Source organism: Macaca mulatta, chromosome 12 (genome assembly GCF_049350105.2).
Source record: "Macaca mulatta isolate MMU2019108-1 chromosome 12, T2T-MMU8v2.0, whole genome shotgun sequence".
Taxonomy (NCBI): domain Eukaryota; kingdom Metazoa; phylum Chordata; class Mammalia; order Primates; family Cercopithecidae; genus Macaca; species Macaca mulatta.
In genome coordinates this window covers 27376885-27393956 of record NC_133417.1, presented here as the reverse complement: position 1 = coordinate 27393956, position 17072 = coordinate 27376885, and the positions used below count along the sequence as shown (strand labels likewise).

General features: G+C 39.5%; 2 protein-coding genes across 2 annotated transcripts in view; one reads left to right on the top strand and one right to left on the bottom strand.

Annotated features, from left to right (window-relative positions):
- LCT (lactase) overlaps positions 1-2232 on the top strand; it is a 55838-nt gene extending 53606 nt beyond the window's left edge. Inside the window, exons 16-17 of the mRNA XM_015110009.3 lie at positions 284-514; positions 1529-2232. Coding sequence (XP_014965495.2) covers positions 284-514; positions 1529-1749 — 452 coding nt within the window. The 3' untranslated portion in view covers positions 1750-2232. The remainder of the gene's footprint in view (positions 1-283; positions 515-1528) is intronic.
- Positions 2233-4120: 1888 nt separating this feature from the next.
- Positions 4121-17072, bottom strand: part of UBXN4 (UBX domain protein 4) — a 43945-nt gene continuing 30993 nt past the window's right edge. Inside the window, exons 10-13 of the mRNA XM_015110008.3 lie at positions 13860-13962; positions 11081-11212; positions 9367-9569; positions 4121-6402 (exon numbers count right to left, since the gene is read on the bottom strand). Coding sequence (XP_014965494.1) covers positions 6264-6402; positions 9367-9569; positions 11081-11212; positions 13860-13962 — 577 coding nt within the window. The 3' untranslated portion in view covers positions 4121-6263. The remainder of the gene's footprint in view (positions 6403-9366; positions 9570-11080; positions 11213-13859; positions 13963-17072) is intronic.

The window sequence follows — 17072 nt, the reverse complement described above, 5'->3', positions numbered from 1 at the left end:
TAGAAGTGTAGCCCGGGGGAATTAGTCCACCCATGTTCCCGACTCCCATTCAGGGCTGAGCCCTTCTGGAAAGATGCTGGTGGCTCTGCATCTCCATCCACAGAGGACCCACGAACACTGCATGCAAAGGAAGGGGCAGCTTTCTTACAAAGCTGAAGCCAAAGCTTACCACCATCTGTGAGAACGGCGGGGAGTGCAGTAGGCAGACCTGGCTTCCGAAGGCCTGGCAGGAAGGTGCCTTCTGAGATAGGAAACTTATGCCCAGCCCTCTGTGTTTGAGCAGCTGTGCAGGACAAGGTGGACCTTCGAGGATACACAGTTTGGAGTGCGATGGACAATTTTGAGTGGGCCACAGGCTTTTCAGAGAGATTTGGTCTGCATTTTGTGAACTACAGTGACCCTTCGCTGCCAAGGATCCCCAAGGCATCAGCCAAGTTCTATGCCTCTGTGGTCCGATGCAATGGCTTCCCTGACCCCGCTACAGGGCCTCACGCTTGTCTCAACCAGCCAGAAGGTGAGATGTGGCTCTGGGAGGAAATAAAGCCTAAGGGTGAGGGGCAGGTGGAAGGGCCTCTCTCAGTCTGTTTTCTTCTAGTTTATTTCCCTCTTCTATGCTGCTCCATCTCCTTCATTCATTCAACAAATGCTTATTTTCTTTGAATGCTCCAGACATTTCCTGGGGTGGAACAAAGGACACTTAGGGTCAATGTTACACCTAGAAACCAGAGCCCTGGTCTGGGAATAAGCAGGTCTAGACTTTTCTTCCAGCCCTACCACTGACTTGCTGTGCACCCATAGATAAGAAACCAGGCATGCGCTTCTGGGCAGTGACAAGGATCAAATAAGAGGACCATGAAAGTACAATGCCTGCACTATGTGGGTGCCCCATATTTGTTAAATGAAAGAGTATAAATCACTACACAAATATAAATGACAATTATCCAGTTTCAATTATACAGCCTGATGAGAATCCTTCATCTGAAAATTCAAAATCCAAAATACTCCAGAATCTGAAACTTTTTGAGCACTGGCATGACAACACAAATGGAAAATTCAACACCTGACCCCATGCGACAGGTCACAGTCAAAACACAGTTAAAGCTTTGTTTCATGCACACAATTATTTAACATGTTATATAGAATTACCTTCACACCATGTGGATAAGTTGCATATAAAACATATATGAATTTCATATTTATACCTGGGTCCCATCCCCAAAATATCTCATTATGTATATGCAACTATTCCAAAATCTTAAAATATCCCAAATCTGAAACACTTCTGATCCCAAGCAAGCATGTCAGATAAGGGATATTCAACCTGTATTCTAATTGCTGATAGAGATGTTTAAAAAATACAACTGCTTAACTTCACTCAGTGGCTCCTGACACATAGTGAAAGACCTCCACCTCAGCAACCCATCAATGGCTGTGCAGATTTGGGGTACTGTGCAGCCTCTGCTGGGGTCTCAGAGATCTGAGAACTCAATCAGTGCCAGAGCACCAACCACCCTGTGTCCTCTCCTAGATGCTGGACCCACCGTCAGCCCTGTGAGAGAGGAGAAGGTGCCGTTCCTGGGGCTAACGCTCGGCACTGCAGAAGCACAGACAGCTTTGTACGTTCTCTTTTCTCTGGTGCTTCTTGGAGTCTGTGGCTTGGCATTTCTCTCATACAAGTACTGCAAGCGTTCTAAGCAAGGGAAAACACAACCAAGCCAACAGGAATTGAGCCCAGTGTCTTCGTTCTGATGAGTTACCACTTCAAGTTCTGTGAAGCAGGCCTAGTTTCTTCATCTACCTTTGCTGGCTACCAAACTCCTTGGGGTCTTGGACTTTGCTCATGCTGGACTTCTCCATAAAGTCCTGCTGCAACGTTAAAGACGACTTTAATCTTGAAGGATTTCCAGTTACTGATTAAAATGGAAATATCTGCATCTTGCTCCAGTATCAGAGTTCATTTGGGCATTTGAGGAGCAAGTAGCTCTTGCAGAAACGTGCAGATACTGGTCTGGTGGGGTCTGTGAACCACTTACTTCAACTTAAGGGGCTGTTTTAACTTTCAGAGTTAAGGGTTAAGTTGTTAAGGGAGTAAAAACCATAAAAAACCTTTCTGTAAGAAGAAATCAACTCGATTGCATAGACTGCAATATCATCTCTGCCCTTCTGCAAGCTCTCCCTAGCTTCACATCTTGTTTTCCAGAAAATAAAAACAGCAGACTGTTCTTTCTCCTATGGTTGCCCCTCCTTGAGAAAGTAGGTTCAAGAGAAGTTGTGAAGTCACACAAGCCATCTGGAGTTCCCATTAAGCTTTCTCACCAGACCAAGTCTTTCTGTTGACATTACATTCCTTGGGGCAAATACCACAACATGCAGAAAGCGGCCTTTTCCCACCCCACAAACACCCCCACTGCCACTTTTTATGCCATCCCCAGCTCTCTCTCCCGTCTGACCTTGGTTCATTTAGCCTGTTTCCTTCCTCCTTTCCCAATTTGTGGTAGTTCTAAAATGCACGTAGGTCAACTATCCGTATTCGTTTGTGTCTTCCCAAATGCTATTCCTTCCACCTAGGATGTCTTTTCTTCTAAAAATGCCTTCAAGTCTCAGCTGAAATAATGTACTTCCTCCTCTGAATGGCTTCCCTGAAATCCCCAGGCAGATTCTCCTTCGTCTGCTTTGCTTGTAAATATCCCCTAGTACAACTTGACCATCCAGTTTCTATACTGGAATTGTGTATTTCTCTATCAGCTTCTTAAGGCCAAGGACCATGTCTCATTGTCTCTGGCAAGCACAACTTGGAGACAGCAATGAAAAGCACAAATGCTCCTTTCGTGTGTTCACCCATTCACACAGCATTTCCAGGGCAGTGGTGGGAGCAGAGAGAGAGATGTTCTTCATAATCCCCTCAACTGTGCTGAGAGACAATCTCAGTGTGAAACACCTAAACACTTGATTGGCCCATATATTACATCTGGATAGCTGGGAAAATGTTTTGTAAAAACAGAGTAATTTCGGGCAGGTCTTAAAAGAATGATCATACTTGAAATTTGCTTCTTGTAAGCATTCCTTTCCCTCTCAAAACATTCCAACGCCGTGAGTCCCAAACTGGCAGTCAGGAGCTTGTGGCGCACAAGCATTTTTCTCCATCAATCGACTGGAAAAGTTTGTCAGATGGGGGTGGGGGTGGTTCTAAAATTGACATTAAAGACATTCCTTGGCCGGGCGCGGTGGCTCACACCTGTAATCCCAGCACTTTGGGAGGCCGAGGCGGGCGGATCACAAGGTCAGGAGATCGAGACCATCCTGGCTAACACGGTGAAACCCCGTTCTCTACTAAAAATACAAAAAATTAGCTGGGCGTGGTGGCGGGCGCCTGTAGTCCCAGCTACTCGGGAGGCTGAGGCAGGAGAAGGCAGAGCTTGCAGTGAGCCCAGATAGCGCCACTGCACTCCAGCCTGGGTGACAGAGCGAGACTCCGTCTCAAAAAAAAAAAAAGGGGGAGAAAATGTTTACCGCATATGCTAGCAAATGGCTTTAATGTACACAGGAGTCTTATAAATCAGTAAGAAAAATATGAAAACAAAAAAATTGGCAAGCAATACACAGAATTCTCAAAGTAAGTCAGACCGATCAATAACATCAAGATGCTAACTTCATTCATGATAAATACAATGCATACGAGATACGTATCATTTCTCATCTACCATTTTGACAAAGCTAACAGTGTGATAACGCAGTGTTGGCGAAGGTGTGGGAAATGGACATTCTCGACTGCTGGCAGGGGTTCAAATTCACAGTTTGTAGAGGAGGCAATGCAACAACATCTTTAATAATCCAAACTGCAAACACTCTTCTTTCACTTAGCAAGTTATACAAACACAGTTGAAAGGTATATTTTCACAATAAGACTATACCTCCCACCCAAGGTTGCTTATGGTAGCAATTTTTGTAATAGAAGAACAAACATGTTTAATAACCACTGAATGTCACCAGAACATGGACAGTAAGCTGAGTGCAGTAACATTCATCAAGCAGAATGCTATGCAACCATTAAGAATGAGGTAGCTCGGTGTCGACAGGAAAAGATCTCAAGACTATGTAAGCAAAAAAGCAAGATGCAGGGTAGAATATATAATATGATCCCATTTATTTAAAAAATAAAGATTACATATTTGCTTATATTCGCATACAAATTTTCTGAAAATTACATAAGAAACTGTTAATAGATTACCTCTGGAGAATAGTACTGGGGTAAGAGGTGAGGAGGAATTCTCATTTTACAGCCTTATATACCGTTGTGATTTTTTTTTTTTACCATGTACTTTTTTAAAATACAAAATTGAGGAGGGATTCTCCTACTCCAAAATTACGAAGCATTCTTTTATGTACATTTCTCTAAGAGTTATATTTGATATTTTTCAAGGCAAACTAACTTGAGGTACTCCATGTTTTTCCAAATGTATTTCTAATAATTATTAGTAGAGTCACACCTATTTGACAGCTTTTTTAAAAAGTCACATATTGCTGTATTTTTAAAGATGACAAACCTTTATTTAAATGGGATGCTTGCTGGAGATTTTCTTTTTCAAACTCACTTTTTAAGTTACGGAAATAATATCACTGCTGAAAATTTGGAAAACATGTAAGGGTGCCAAAAATACCACTAAGATCACATAAACCAATCTTACCATTATTAATGTTTTGGTGTGTTTTCTTTCTTTACATATATATTAATACCTACTACTATCTATGTAGAAAATGTGTTTGCAAAGCTGAGATAACACTGTACCTATAGCTCTGGATCCTGCTTCTTTTGCCCAACACTTAACAGATGCTCAGTAAACATATTAAACCAAGTTGTTAATTAGTATTGTACCATTTCTCCTCATCAAAAATTACTTCTATAGAAGGCATTTAGTTGGTTTCCAGTTCTTGAGTAAAATAAATAACACTTAATGAATATGTCTATACCTAAACGTTGCCTGCATTTATGATTTAGAAAAAGCTACTGGATCAAACAGTATGAAATATTTTAAGTTTCTGATAAATGTTTTTCAGAATTATACTGGTTTTCACTCCACCAACAGCGCAGCCTGTGTTGCTGTTTCCTTGCCAACACTGTCACCATTTTTAAAAGTCGCTGTTATTTCACAGGTAAAAATAGAAAGTTTGCTCTGAGAAAATTTCTTTCTCCCATTACAAAATAAAGTCACAGTCTTTCCATATGTCCACTCAAGAGTGCTATCTTCCAATCTAAAACAGAGGAACCGTTTTCAAACATCATTAGTTCAGTGGTCTCCACTAATAAAGACATATGGATAAAGTAACATGTAAGTCAGTAAGAATCTCAACTTAAGAAAAACCAAATGACTAAAAGCATATCTTTAGTCTATACTTCTTGTCCTATAGGTACTCTAGGTCCTTGTGTAATTATTGAGGACAAAACTTCAATTAAAGGTGAGAGGGAAAGCTAGGTTGCAGACTAGCAGCTGTTTTGCATCAACTTTATGCAAACAAAGCGATGCCTCACTGACTTAGGAGACAAGTAACATGGCAGCAGTTTGTGTCAGAAAATTTCTTTCTTCAGTGATATTTAAGGTAACATAGCCAGCTACTTTCCCGAGACAGCTCCAGGGCAATACTGGGGAAAAAACAAAACAGAGATGCAGGACCTCAACAGAGCCCTGTGCAACAAAAAGATGCTAGATAACAAACTCAAAGCAAAAATAAGATCATTCCGATTTTTGGGAAAGTTTTTTTATTCAGTGTTTAAGTAAGATTAAAAACTACAAGATTTTGCTTGCAGCTGATGAGCAAAAAGATAAGTTAAACATAAATTCTCATCTGATTAGCTAGTTAAAATGCTCTGACACAGAGTCAAATTACTCAGTGACATACCAGTTACTTTGGGCTTAAGAGTCTTGGCGCAAAGTAGCTCTAAACAAAACGTGTCATCTGACAGCACAGGGCTAATGAGCATGTGAAATAGTGAGTAAGAAGCTGATGGAGGCAGGCTGCGGCAGACTTTTTGGTTCTTTTAGGCTTCTAGCAGTGGCTGCCGTATAAGCAAGGACCTAGCAGACAGTTATTTCCTGTCTTTACTTTTCTGAGTTAAACACCTTCAACCCACACCCACTAAGCAGGAATAGAGAGACATTTTATAGACCAGTTGGAAACGATAAAGCAGTCCCACTTCTCCAGTAGAATTTTAGTTGAATTAAATCATAAGAGAAACAATGATTATTGCACATATTATACTTGTCACACTACATCTGTTGAGTGGAATTTCCATTCCAAGTGTTGTTTTCATCTTCACCATCATCTTGAGTCCTTAATCTGTATATTTTCCCCTCCTTTTTAAAGTCGTCTCCACGTTTTTCCAGCACTCTTTTTCTCACTGGTTCCCTGATATGACAAAAGAGGGAGCAAAGGGAAGATGTCATAAAATAAAAACAACAGTAATACAAGCTGTTTCCTTCCAACTTCCATCACTACAGGCAACTAAGTTTTACTTTTAATGCCATCTAAACTAAGGAAAGTCCATGGGAGACCATTATATCTACTAACACAGTACTAGACTTTAGTAGTCTTTGGTAGTGTAGCTTCATCTGATCTCTAAGTGAAGCCAGCCAGCCAAATCATATATTCCATTTCCATTGTGTTTCTTAGAGACTTACTAAGCTTTAGAGGAGTGTGACCATTTGCCAACTAATCTTTCCTTTGTTATTTATGCAAGCTGACATACCTACTAAAACATTTGTAACTTAGCACTCTAGAGACTATCCAAAGCTCCAGTCAGCTTGACAGAAAGGGTCAATTTTTAATCCTTCACAAAATCTTTAAGAATGACTTATTTATAAACAATTAAGAACAAAGAGGACTTCCTCATCTGAAAATACAAAGGTATAAGGATAAAATTTAAGCCAACAGACTTTTGTTAACTCTAGAGGGGACAGAGAAAAAAGGAAAAATAACAGTGGAACACAAAGCTTCACCCTGTCTTTGACACAACTTTTATTCCATCCTTTGTTCCAATCTAAGACCTTTCTCTTATTTGAAAAAAGTGTTTTTTGTTTTTTTTGAGACAGGGTCTCCCCTCTGTTGCCCAGGCTAGAGTGCGGTGGCATGATCATGGTTCACTGCAGCCTCAAAACTCTGGGTTCACACAATCCTCCTGCCCCAGCTTCCCAAGCAGCTGAAACTAAAGGCACACGCCATCATCACACAGAGCTCATTAAAATTTTTTTTTGTAGAGATGGAGTCTCACTATGTTGCCCAGGCTCGTCTCAAACTCTTGGCCTCAAGTGATCCTTGTGCCTCAGCTTCCCAAAGAGCTGGGATTACAAGTATGAGGTACCACACCCAGCCTGAAAAAAGTTTTAAAATTCCACACAACAGGCCAGGCACAGTGGCTCACACCTGTAATCCCAGCACTTCTGGGAGGCCGAGGCAGGCGGATCACGAAGTCAGGAGATCGAGACCATCCTGGCTAACACGGTGAAACCTCGTCTCTACTAAAAATACAAAAAAATTACCAGGCGTGGTGGTGGGTACCTGTAGTCCCACCTACTCGGGAGGCTGAGGCAGGAGAATGATGTGAACCCGGAAGGCGGAGCTTGCAGTGAGCCGAGATCACGCCACCGCACTCCAGCCCGGGTGACAGAGCAAGACTCCTTCTCAAAAAAAAAAAAAAAAAAAAAAAAAAAAAAAATACACACAACAAGCTATCCTGTTTTACAGTAATCCAGTATTAAATGCTCCCACCCATTGCTCAGTTAAGAGTTGTAAGACTCAGCCTTGTTTGAGTTTCCCTGTGTCCTCACTAGAGTAATATACTTAGTAGATAACTGGTCTTTCTGCCTAAAGTTATTAAATAAAATAAAGGACAAAGCAGCCCAATACTTTTATAAGTCATTACCTATGGAATCCATAAACACATGACTAGGGGTTCTCCACACTGAAGGCAGAGAGAAAAGAATTTCTATTACTTATCACATAGGACTGGTGTGAAGATTTGTTATAATGCCTATAAAAGGCCTCACAGAGTGCTTAACAGAGGTGTCCATTACAGTAAGTTACATTATTATGTAATTATTAGAAAGGGGCATAATCTTACTTTCTAGGAAAATACTTCCCGTTAACCTGTTTCAATAAAAGCTTAACAAAGATACGAGTTAAATTGTCAGTGTTGTATTACTATGCTAACCATTGCATGCTATCTACTATAAATGTTGTTTTGTTTTTGTTTTGAGACAGGATCTCACTCTCACCCTGTCACCAAGGCTGGAGTGCAATGGCACAATCTTGGCTCACTGCACCCTCAATCTCCAGGGCTCAAGTGATCTTCCCATCTCAGCCTCCCAAATAGCTGGGACCACAGACATGTGCCCAGCAAATTTAAAAAAATTTTTTTGGCCGGGCGCGGTGGCTCAAGCCTGTAATCCCAGCACTTTGGGAGGCCGAGACGGGCGGATCACGAGGTCAGGAGATCGAGACCACCCTGGCTAACATGGTGAAACCCCGCCTCTACTAAAAAATACAAAAAACTAGCCGGGCGAGGTGGTGGGTGCCTGTAGTCCCAGCTACTCGGGAGGCTGAGGCAAGAGAATGGCGTAAACCTGGGAGGCAGAGCTTGCAGTGAGCTGAGATCCGGCCACTGCACTCTAGCCTGGGCGACAGAGCCAGACTCCGTCTCAGGAAAAAAAAAAAAAAAAAAAAAATTTTTTTATACAGACAAGGTCTCACTATATTACCCAGGCTAGTCTTGAATGCCTGAGCTCAAGTAATTCTCTCCCCTCAGCCTCCCAAAGTGCTGGGATTACAGGCGTGAGCCACTGTATCAGGCCCTGGCCTCCTGGTTAAGGGATTAGTCCAAAATAATTCTCTGAAGGAGAATTTTCAAAGGAATAACCTGTTTCTGCAATTTGGTCCTTCTTTGAATGATCCAGACAAGGCTATCAGCCAGTATATAAAATAACCAACAGGGTTAAAATTATCAAAGCAGAGTAATTCATCTACAGTAATTATGCAAGATGACCCTGAACAATTAATGGAATGAAATATCTTGTCAAGCAAAACATGGTTAGGAAGAAAGAAGTTACTAGAAAAAAAATCTGCCTTGATAGTTATGGGATAAAGAAGCTTCAATGAAAATAAACCAGCAGAGGTGAAGCTGCTTTCCATAAAATTGGTTTTACAAAGCTGAGGAGAGATGATATAATAAAGTTTCAGAGCATCTGAGTTTTTCTCCTCCACTGTGGGAACTGGAAAGGACATATACAGAAAGGCAAAGTACTCAATTTTTTACTTTAAAAAAGATATTGGGCATGACTTACATATTTTATAAATGGGGAAAACACACACAGATACCTTTTTTCTGATTTGCTAGATGATGCAGGGTTTGGGGGTTCTGACGATGTTACTCTCACTGAAGTCTGTGTGGGAGGTGGATTGCTAAACAAGAAATTGCTAATTAATCTCCAGATGGCAAGGAATGGATAAAGTACTGTTCCCAACAAGGTCCAAATGTCTCCGCTGGAAGAGTGTACAATGGATGCAGTTGGTCTTCCTGCCTAGAAATTAAGAAATAAACAAACCTAGATAAAGACTACATTAGTACAATCACATCATACCCAAGGTTCCAGACAAAACTTTTATCTGGAAAAGGAGGTCCTACTGATTTTAGTTTACTTCAAGAGGGTGAAATGATATCTTTTGCTGTTTTTCAGGTATATATAAACTTCTGAAGACTCCCAGAAGTTTTTAAAGATAAATTATAATATACAATATCATAATTGCATAATACTATATATTATATATGCAATAATTGCATAATACTGTACATTATATATACAATATTATAATTGCATAATACTGTATATTATATATACAATATTATAATTGCATAATACTGTACATTATATATACAATATTATAATTGCATAATACTGTACATTATATATACAATATAAATGCACAATACTGTGTATTATATATACAATATTATAATTGCATAATACTGTGTATTATATATGCAATATTATAATTGCATACTGTGTATTATATATACAATATTATAATTGCATAATACTGTGTATTATATATACAATATTATAATTGCATAAAACTGTGTATTATATATACATTATAATTGCATAATACTGTATGTTATATATACAATAATTGCATAATACTGTATATTATATATACAATATTATAATTGCATAATACTGTATATTATATATACAATGTTATAATTGTATAATACTGTACATTATATATACCATATTGTAATTGTATAATACTGTATATTATATATACAATTGTATGTAATTGTATAATTATTTGGAGCTCTGTTTAAGAGAAATTGTAATATACAAACTAGAAAGTAGTTCTCAGTGAAATGAGCCACCTATTTTTTAAGAATATTAAACTTTTATAAGAAAAGTCTTTCTTGCTGATTAAAAAAAATGTTTAAACAATGAAATCCTGATTACTGGAGAGCTGTTTTGGGGTGGGGGACATGTCTAGTATAGAGCAAGGAAAATTATGTTAACCAGGACACAGAAGACCCAGGCTCTCATCCCAGTTATGGCACTTAAGGTAGGACCTTGGCAGCAGTCATTTAAGCTGTCTTAACTTCTTTTCTTCACCAGAGATTAAAATATTGTTGTGCAGATAAAATGGGATAATCTGTTTAAATATTCATGTTATTTTTGTTAAAATAATGTTTTTTTAAAAAACTTGGCAAACAGTAGAGCGTATATAAATAAAAGACACTAAGTGTGTGGATTAGGCTGATAATCTGCATTTCTTATTGTCTTCTAGTGGTCATTTTTTCGTACACAAAAATATGTGAAGAAAAAAGTTGAAAATTAAACTATTTCATGTCTCACAAGTAATATCAGCAATACAAATAAAGCATAGGATAATGGAATCATAAATTCATCTAATTATTGGATAACTTGAATTTTAATTACCCACAGTATACCTCTGCACTTCCTTTCCCCTAACTGTAAGAAATGAAGAGTATGATAAACAGATAATGATAAGAAGAGAAAAAAATGCATCTGTATATACATACTGGCAACAGTACCACCGAAGCGCTTGGGGCAAGTTCCAAATCCAGTAACTTCTTTTTATAATCTTCTTTGGTAAATTCCCTCCTGGGAAACATGGTTGCTAACGAAAAATTACCGTAAGTGTTGCCAACAGTCTGTAACATAAGTTTTAAAAACTTACAAGGGTGCCTTTAAAAGTAAGATATTACATTACTCAGATGAATCCAAAATGACTGCTTTAATTAAAATTGCCTTAATTTTAAAAGTTCATTACATGTAAACTCAAAAAAAGGTATAAAATTGTGCTTCCAGCCCCTAAGCAGCTGAAAAGCTATCAAATCCAAACAGTTTTTAAAAGCTTCTATAACTCAAAGATGACCACAAAATAGCAAAATGTAGTTCCTAAAAACACAAATAAATTGAGTAAAAATGGACAACTGTGTATCTCCTTTAAGTACTGCTGCAGTTCATCATTAGGTTTTCACTATCCTTTGGCAAACTTACATTAACGTCTCATGAACACACATTTGGATTACAGGTAATCCCTATTAAGAATCTGGACTAGACCAGTATTTCCCTCATATATACCTTCAGGAAAGGTAGCCTCCTCCTTGTCTCAAGGCACAAATGGTCCATAATTAACCTACACGATACACACAATCCCAGATCCAGGAACGTACAATGGACAGCACCATAATTACCCTCACAATGTTAAGTCTCTATATACAAAAATCACTGTAAAATCTTAGACATCTGTGTATCTTTCCCTAGAAGATTCCAAAGAAGGAGATTAACTTTTTTGTAGTTTATTTATTTTTATTTTTATTTTTTACCGTAGATCACACATACCCCTCACTGTTCTCAGTAACTGTACTGAGGTGGAGTTTTTTGTTTGGTTTTTTTTTTTTTTTTTTTTTGAGACGGACTCTCGCTCTGTCACCCTGGCTGGAGTGCAGTGGCGTGATCTAGGCTCACTGCAAGCTCCACCTCCTGGGTTCACGCCATTCTCCTGCCTCAGCCTCCCGAGTCGCTGGGACTACAGGTGCCCATCACCACGCCTGGCTAATTTTTTGTATTTTTAGTAGAGACGGGGTTTCAGCATGTTAGCCAGGATGGTCTCGATCTCCTGACCTCGTGAGCCGCCTGCCTCAGCCTCCCAAAGTGCTGGGATTACAGGTGTCAGCCACCGCGCCCAGCCTGCTTTTTGTTTTTTTTTTGAGATGGAATCTTGCTCTGTCCCACAGACTTCAGTGCAGTGGTGCAATCTCAGCTCACTGCAACCTCCGCCTCCTGGGTTCAAGCGATTCTCCTGCCTTAGCCTCCCGAGTAGCTGGGATTACAGGCGCACACTACCACATCCGGCTAATTTTTGTATTTTTAGAATAGACAGGGGTTCACCATGTTGGTCAGGCTAGTCTTGAACTCCTGACCTCGTGATCCACCCACCTCGGTCTCCCAAAGCGCAGGGATTACAGGCATGAGCTACCATGCCTGGCCTGAGGTGGAGTTTTAATAGGACAAATGTGATCAAAGATCTCTTTTCCCCATGTAGTCCCTTCTTCATTTACCTGTGGCAACAGCAGTGAAACTCAGGATAGGGGACACATTGTGGGAGGCTCCAAGACAAAAGAAGAATGAAAGCGTCTATTTGGGACTGTTTCTACTATAAAGCTTAGGGGGAAACAGTTTTTAAAATCAATGTTTACATTGTCTAGCCTAATTCACCAGTGCAAGAAGGTGAACAGCTTTTGAGGTGTCCTTCTCTTGAAACCTGTAAGAAAGAAGCCCAAAATGGGGAGAAAAGGTCTGGTGGAAAGATCTGAATCCAACTCCCTAATTTTAACCTTGAAGTTATATATATGAAAAAAATACTGATACATATAATGAGCCTAGAACTCAAAGGACATCTGATACTCAGAATCCATTTTGAATAAGGAATCAATCAGGAAATAAAAACAAATTGAAAACTACTTATATCTTAAGATACTCCATTCAGATTTTGAGTAAAGCCACCTTTTGGAAGTAAATTCCTGAAGAAGATACTATTGTCAATAAAGTTTACTGCCTCTTTTTGCTTAGCCAACAGGTAGATCGTAGGAAAATGACCAGCCCCTAAGCAATCTGTAGGAAATGGAGAGAGGACTGAGAAAAACTGCTTACATTTCAGGGTAGTGGGACAACTCCCTCACATTAGACCTTCGGGAAATCTACTTGCTTGTCACTCCTCCAATAAGTCTACTAATCAGTGAAAAAAGTTCCCAGTGGCTGGGCTAGGTGGCTCATGCCTGTAAATCTCAACACATTGCAAGGTTGAGGTGGGAGGAATGCTTGAGCCCAGGAGTTCAAGACCAGCCTGGCTACATGGTGAAACCCTGTCTCTACAAAAAGTACAAAAATTAGCAAGGCATGGCAGTATCTGTAAGTTCCAGCTACTTGGGAGGCTGAGGTGGGAGGGTCGCTTGAGCCCAGGAAGTCGAGGCTGCAGGGAGCTGTGATCGCACCACTGCACTCTGGCCTAGGCAACACAGTGAGATCCTGTCTCAAAAAATTTTAAAAAAGAAAAGTTCCCAGGACCTATTGTACAGTATCAGCAAATTCCTACTTCTGCACACAAAGCAGATATGTTACTCCCATATGCACTAACACACAACAGAATTTCCACAATATCTCAGAGGTGTCTTGTGCCTCCCTCCTGGAGAGGTCACAATTTATTCACATTCAACTTCTGCTTTGAAATTTTCCCTTCCTATAATTTAGTAACCTATACATCTATTTTTACTACAACTCAAGACATCAATTTACCTGTGCAGCAAACTGCCTTGCCTCTTCCAGAGGAGCATCAGAAGGGAACTGATTTGTAAAGGAAGAACCATCAGGAAGACGGAATTGAATTCTTGCAACAGTGCTATCAAAAAAGAAAACTAAAGTCACAATCTTCACCTCTGTATATTAACAATATCACTAAGTTACAGAAAATGGAAATGGAAATATGCAATGACAATAGTTTTTTCCACCATATCAGATCTTTTTATTTGTTAATAACTGCTTTACTGAGATTCATCTTAAAAAATTAACCCTTTTAGGCTGGGTGCTGTAGCTCACGCCTATAATCCCAGCACTTTGGGAGTCCAAGGTGGGCAGATCACCTGAGGTCAGGAGTTCAAGACCAGCTGGGCCAACATGGCAAAACCCTCTCTCTACTAAAAAATACAAAAATTAGCTGGGCATGGTGGTGTATGCCTGTAATCCCAGCTACTCAGGAAGCTGAGGCAGGGAGAATTGCTTGTACCCGGGAGACATGGGTTGCAGTAAGCCGAGATCACGCCGCTGCACTCCAGCCTGGGCAACAGAGCGAGACTGTCTCAAATAAACAAAAATTAAGCCTTTTAAAGTGTACAATTCAGTGGTTTTTAAATATATTCAGAATTGTGCAACTATCATCATTATCAAATTCCAGAACATCTGCATCATGCCAAAAAGGAACTCCAACCCCGTTAGCAGTCACTCCCCATATCTCCCTCCTCCAGACCCTGGCAACCACTAATCTACTATGAATTTGTCTATTTTGGGCATGTCATATAATAGAATCATACAGTATGTGACCTTTGTAACTTGTTTTTTTCATGGAAATTGTATTTTCAAGGTTCACCCATGTTGTTACATGTATCAGTTCTTATTCTTATTGCTGAAAAACTTTGTTGTATGAGATACAGTTTACACATTCTTCAGTTGCTGGACATTTGGGTTATTAACACATTTTAGCTATTTTGACTAATGCTGCTAGGAATACTCATGTACAGGTTTTTGTGTGGGTGTTTTCAATTCTCTTGGATATAAACTGCTGTATAAACTGCTGCTGTAGAACTGCTGGGTCCTATGATAACACTATGCTTAACATTTTGCGTTACTAGCAAACTGTTTTCCAAGGTGGCTATATCATTTTACAATCCCACCAGTAACACAGAAAGGTTCCCAATTATCCACATCCTCACAAACACTTATTACTTTCTCTTTACATGTAGGCATACTTAGTGGGTGTGAAATAGTATCTCATTGTGGGTTTGACTTGATTTCCCTAATGACTAATGATGTTGAACATTTTTTCATGTGCTTACTGGCCATTTGTGTATCTTCCTTGGAGAAATGTCTATTCAAATCCTTTCCACATATTTGAACTGGGTGTCTTTATAATTGAGTCATAGGTTCTTTTTATAATCTAAACACAAGTCTCTTATCAAATATATGATTTGCAAATATTTTCTCCAATTCTATGGGTTGTTCTTTGCACTCTTTTTTTTTTTTTGAGACAGAGTCCCACTCTGTCACCCAGGCTGGAGTGCAGTGGCACGATCTCGGTTCACTACAACCTCTGCCTCCCTGGTTCAAGCGATTCTCATGCTTCAGCCTCTCGAGTAGCTGGGATTACAGGTGTGCACCACTATGCCTAGTTAATTTTTGTATTTTCAGTAGGGACGGGGTTTTGCCATGTTGGCGAGGCTGGTTTTGAACTCCTGGCCTTAAGTGATCCGCCTGCCTCAGTCTTCCAAAGTGCTGGGATAACAGGCGTGAGCCACCACGCCCAGCTTCTTTGCAGTTTTTTTTTTGTTTTTGTTTTTTTGAGACGGAGTCTCATTCTGTTGCCAAGCTAGAGTGTAGTGGCAATCCTGGCTCACTGCAACCTCCAACTCCCGGGTTCAAGTGCTTCTCCTGCCTCAGCCTCCCAAGTAGCTGGGATTACAGGTATGTGCCACCACGCCTGGCTAATTTTTGTATTTTTAGTAGAGACAGGGTTTCACCGTGTAGGCCAGGATGGTCTTGATCTCCTGACCTCGTGATCCGCCCGCCTTGGCCTCCCAAAGTGCTGGGATTACAGGCGTGAGCCACCGCACCCAGTCAGTTGTTTCTTGATGATATCCTTCAAAGCACAAAAGTTTTAAATTTTGATGAAGTCTGATTTATCTATTTTTAAATTTTGTTCCTGTGCTTTTAGTGCCATGTCTAACAATCTATTGGCTACTCCTAGATCACAAAAATATACTCCTCTTTTTTCCTCCAAGAATATATATTTTATACAGTTTTACTTTTTAGTAGATGATCCATTGAGTTAATTTTGTACGTGGTGTGAGGTAAAGGTCCAAATTCATTATTTTGCATGTAGCTATTCAGTTGTCCAAGCACCTTTTGTTGAAAAGATTCTTCTTTCCCACTCAATAGTCTTGGTACCCTTTTCAAAAATAAACAGTTCATAAATGCAAGGGTTTATTTCTAGAGACTCCATTCTATTACACTGGTCCATACGTTCACCTTATATCATTACATCACTGTATGCTTTGTAGTAAGTTTGAAAATCGGGAAGTATGAGTCATCCATCTTCATTTTCCAGATTAACTATTGTGTTTTTTGCATTTCCATATGAATTTTAGCTTTATAATTTATGGAAAAAAGCCAGCTGGAATTTTGGTAGGAATGTTGACTCTATAGATCAGTTTGGGGAGGATTATCATCTTAACAATATTAAGTATTCTTATCTATGAACATAGGATACTTTCCATGTATTTAGGTCTTAAATCTTTCAACAATGTTTTGTCATTTTTAGCACACAAATCTTACACTTTTGTTAAATTTATTACTTCATTATTTTTGGAAAATTATTTTTAAAAAATAATTTTTCTGATTACAAAATACTACTTGTTAACTGTCCAATATGGAAATATGAAAAGGCAGAGAAGACAATAAGTATTAACCATAATCCAACTAGCAAGGTGTACTGGAAATCTAAACTTTTTTTGTCTTTTCAACATATTTTTGTTTTGGCAACTGCCTTCTTACCCTGCTACGTGTCATTCATTCTGGTATAATTATCAGTAACATTTCCCCCACCTCCTTCGCCACAGGGTTGGACATGTCACCTCCTCCAACCAGAGGGCCCACAAATGTGGACACTGACTAGTCTGAAGGTGGCCACATGATCCAAACAGGGGCAATCAGAATTCTCATTCTCAATACAAGCATGAG